The sequence below is a fragment of the Austrofundulus limnaeus genome, unplaced genomic scaffold, assembly GCF_001266775.1.
Source record: "Austrofundulus limnaeus strain Quisiro unplaced genomic scaffold, Austrofundulus_limnaeus-1.0 Scaffold767, whole genome shotgun sequence".
NCBI classification, from domain to species: Eukaryota; Metazoa; Chordata; class Actinopteri; order Cyprinodontiformes; family Rivulidae; genus Austrofundulus; species Austrofundulus limnaeus.
This window is the reverse complement of record NW_013953169.1, coordinates 126,754-129,501: the sequence shown is the minus strand read 5'-3', so window position 1 is coordinate 129,501 and position 2,748 is coordinate 126,754. Positions and strand designations below refer to the sequence as shown.

The following is a 2,748-nucleotide window of genomic DNA, read 5'->3' as shown; positions in this document are numbered from 1 at the left end:
TTTGTAAACTCAATTTTTAGCTCCAATTTTAATCTTTAGTTTTGAACTATGACATTTACAAAAGATTAAAATATGACTTGAAAAATAACCCTTATTTCTTTTATTTTGAAAGGTTAAATAAAGCAAAGTACTGCCGTTAGTTTTTGACTGTGTAACTGTACAAACGGTACCTGCAGGTTCTGCTCTGTTGATGAAATGTTTTGTACAAATCAAGCTGCACAAAGTCTGATTTCAAGCTTTACGCCGATGATGATGTGATTTCTGTTGTTCTGTTGTTACACTCTTGTAGTTGTTTAGACTCAGATTTTAGTCATTTGATTGAAATTTAATCGTGTAATAAAATAAACATCCAGTCCTGGTCCTGGCACACTGCCTTTGGTTTTATGTGTTAAAACTCTTACCTTTCACTTGGAACAGGGACGATCCATGACTCCGAGTCACTGTTCCTCACAGCTTTCAGCAGGAAACGCTTCTGCTTCCTGGTTCTGGAACATATACTGTAAAAAATATATTTATTACTTTACTTGAACTCAGATGCTCCAAACAGAATTATCTAATATTACAAACTAATGTGATGAAAAGAGACAGACTTCAAACAGGACACGGTAGAAGTTTTAGATGTTTGTGTCTCACAAAACTAAAATGTTTGTCGTTTGTAGGGTCTGAATGGAAGAACACAGCGTGCACGAGAAACTCAAATCAAATTCAGTTTATTTCAAAGAAAGTCAACAAAAGCTGTTAGAAACTAAAATAAAACTTACAGGTCTTAATAAAACTGGACCAAGCAGCCATGGCACAAAGCTCAAACAACAGCTGAGGTTAAACTGAAGGACCATAAAGACAGGGGCCGATGAGGTGAGTGTCTGCAGCTGTGACTGATGGAACAGGGTACAGGTGCAGATGGGCGTGGCACTGAAAACTAGGGGTGTAAGAAAATATCGATACACTGAAATATCGCGATATTTCATTTCCCGATACTGTATCGATATTCTAAAGTCCTGTATCGTTTTTTAATTAAGGTTTAAAACGTCAACTTTCCTGCCAGCCGCTCATTTTTATGTTGTAGTTCAGCCTCTGACCACTAGTTGGCAGCAGTGAGCCAGACATTTGGCTCCTCTACATCTTGAGGTAGAGGCTATTGTGGTAGCATTAGCATTGTAAGTAAATTTTGGTTTTTCATTTTTTTCCCCAGTAAGAGGTTTTTATTTAATAGGATTTTTGGACAAAAAAAATCGCAATATATCACCTTGCTTATAGTATCGCAATATAACGCGATATATCGTATCGTGACCCCTCTGTCATGATATGTATCGTATCGCCAAATTCTTGCCAATACACAGCCCTGCTGAAAACCAGTGTTTTTTTTATTTGGTTTTGTCACCATCAGACTTCACCTGCTGAGTCGTTCAGGTCGTCTCACAGCCGAATGTTTCAAGCAAACATGAGGCGAAACAGGAAGGACAGAGCAGAAACCCTTCAGTGCTCTGATCACCGACACAAACAAACAGAGACGAGGGAGAAATCAGCTCCTTTTCTCTGAGAGTGCCACAGATCTGGGTTCAGAGATGTTTAAGAGCTTTTGATGTTCAGCTGCAGCCTCTGCAGGAAACTGTCTTTCTTATAAAAACACTAAATATCACACCGCAGCTATAATCTTTACTCTCCTCTGTGAAACTGTTACTTTCCTTTAAATCCAGTTTGCTCTCCTCTTGCTCTGAAGCATCCAGTTTCTCTTCATTATGAGGCTGAAGAAACGTTTGTTTCATAATAAAAGTGTTTTATAACTAAGATTAGTCAGAGCTCGTCTCAGTTTGACTCAGTTTTACTGTAACTGTTTACACCTCGTGTAAATATTCGGCTGTTTTATCTGTGACAGCTAACTTCAGCTCCTCGCTGAAGGTGTTCAGGGGATCCATGTTTACTTCAGGACCACAGCTCTGCTTTTTACAGATGATGTGGTCCTGTTCATCAGATCCTGATCTCCAGCTCTCACTGGAGCGGTTCCCAGATGGGATGAGGATCAGTGCCTCCAAATCCAAGACTATGATCATGAGCAGTGTTGTATAAAGTACCTGAAAGTGATACTCGAGTAAAAGTACAAGTATCTTATCATAAAAATACTTTGGTAAAAGTTCAAGTCTCCTCTAAGAATATTTCTTGAGCGTTTTAAAGTACCTGATTTATTTTGTACTTAAGTAACAAAAGTAAATTTCTGACATAAAATGTACTTAAGTAGTAAAAGTAAAAGTATTGAGAAAAAATGAGCGGTTATGTTTTCCAAAATACATTTATTGGGAGGTGACCTCTTCAAAAAATATTTTTTCTAGGAGTGAAACTTTGATTAATTGTATACAAACTAAATACAGTATCATTATTTATACTTATACAATGAAATTAACTCTATCCAGGAGCCACGATTTTTCAGGCTAGTATTTTTTTTACAACAACAAGCTGAAATGAAATAGGAGAAACGACTTTCTACTTCTTACTTTAAAAAAATGCAATGAGTAGAAAGTACAGATAATTGTGTAAAAATGTAAGGAGTAGAAGTAAAAAGTAGGCTGAAAATTTCTACTTAAGTACAGTAAAAAAGTATTTGTACTTAGTTACTTTATAACTCTGGTCTTGAGACAGAAAAGGGTACGTAAAAATACTGTAGGCTGTTCAGTTTTTGTAAATTTAAATTTCGGTGCGAGGCTGCTAGCGAGCTATATCCACCCTGAAGGTTAATCTTGGACAATATCTGAT

General features: G+C 36.8%; 1 protein-coding gene across 1 annotated transcript in view; it reads right to left on the bottom strand.

Annotated features, from left to right (window-relative positions):
* Nucleotides 1–401: 401 nt before the first annotated feature.
* Nucleotides 402–2,748, bottom strand: part of hsf4 (heat shock transcription factor 4) — a gene marked incomplete at its 5' end in the record, with an annotated part of 17,499 nt that continues 15,152 nt past the window's right edge. The window contains 1 exon segment of the mRNA XM_014028477.1: nucleotides 402–497. Coding sequence (XP_013883931.1) covers nucleotides 438–497 — 60 coding nt within the window.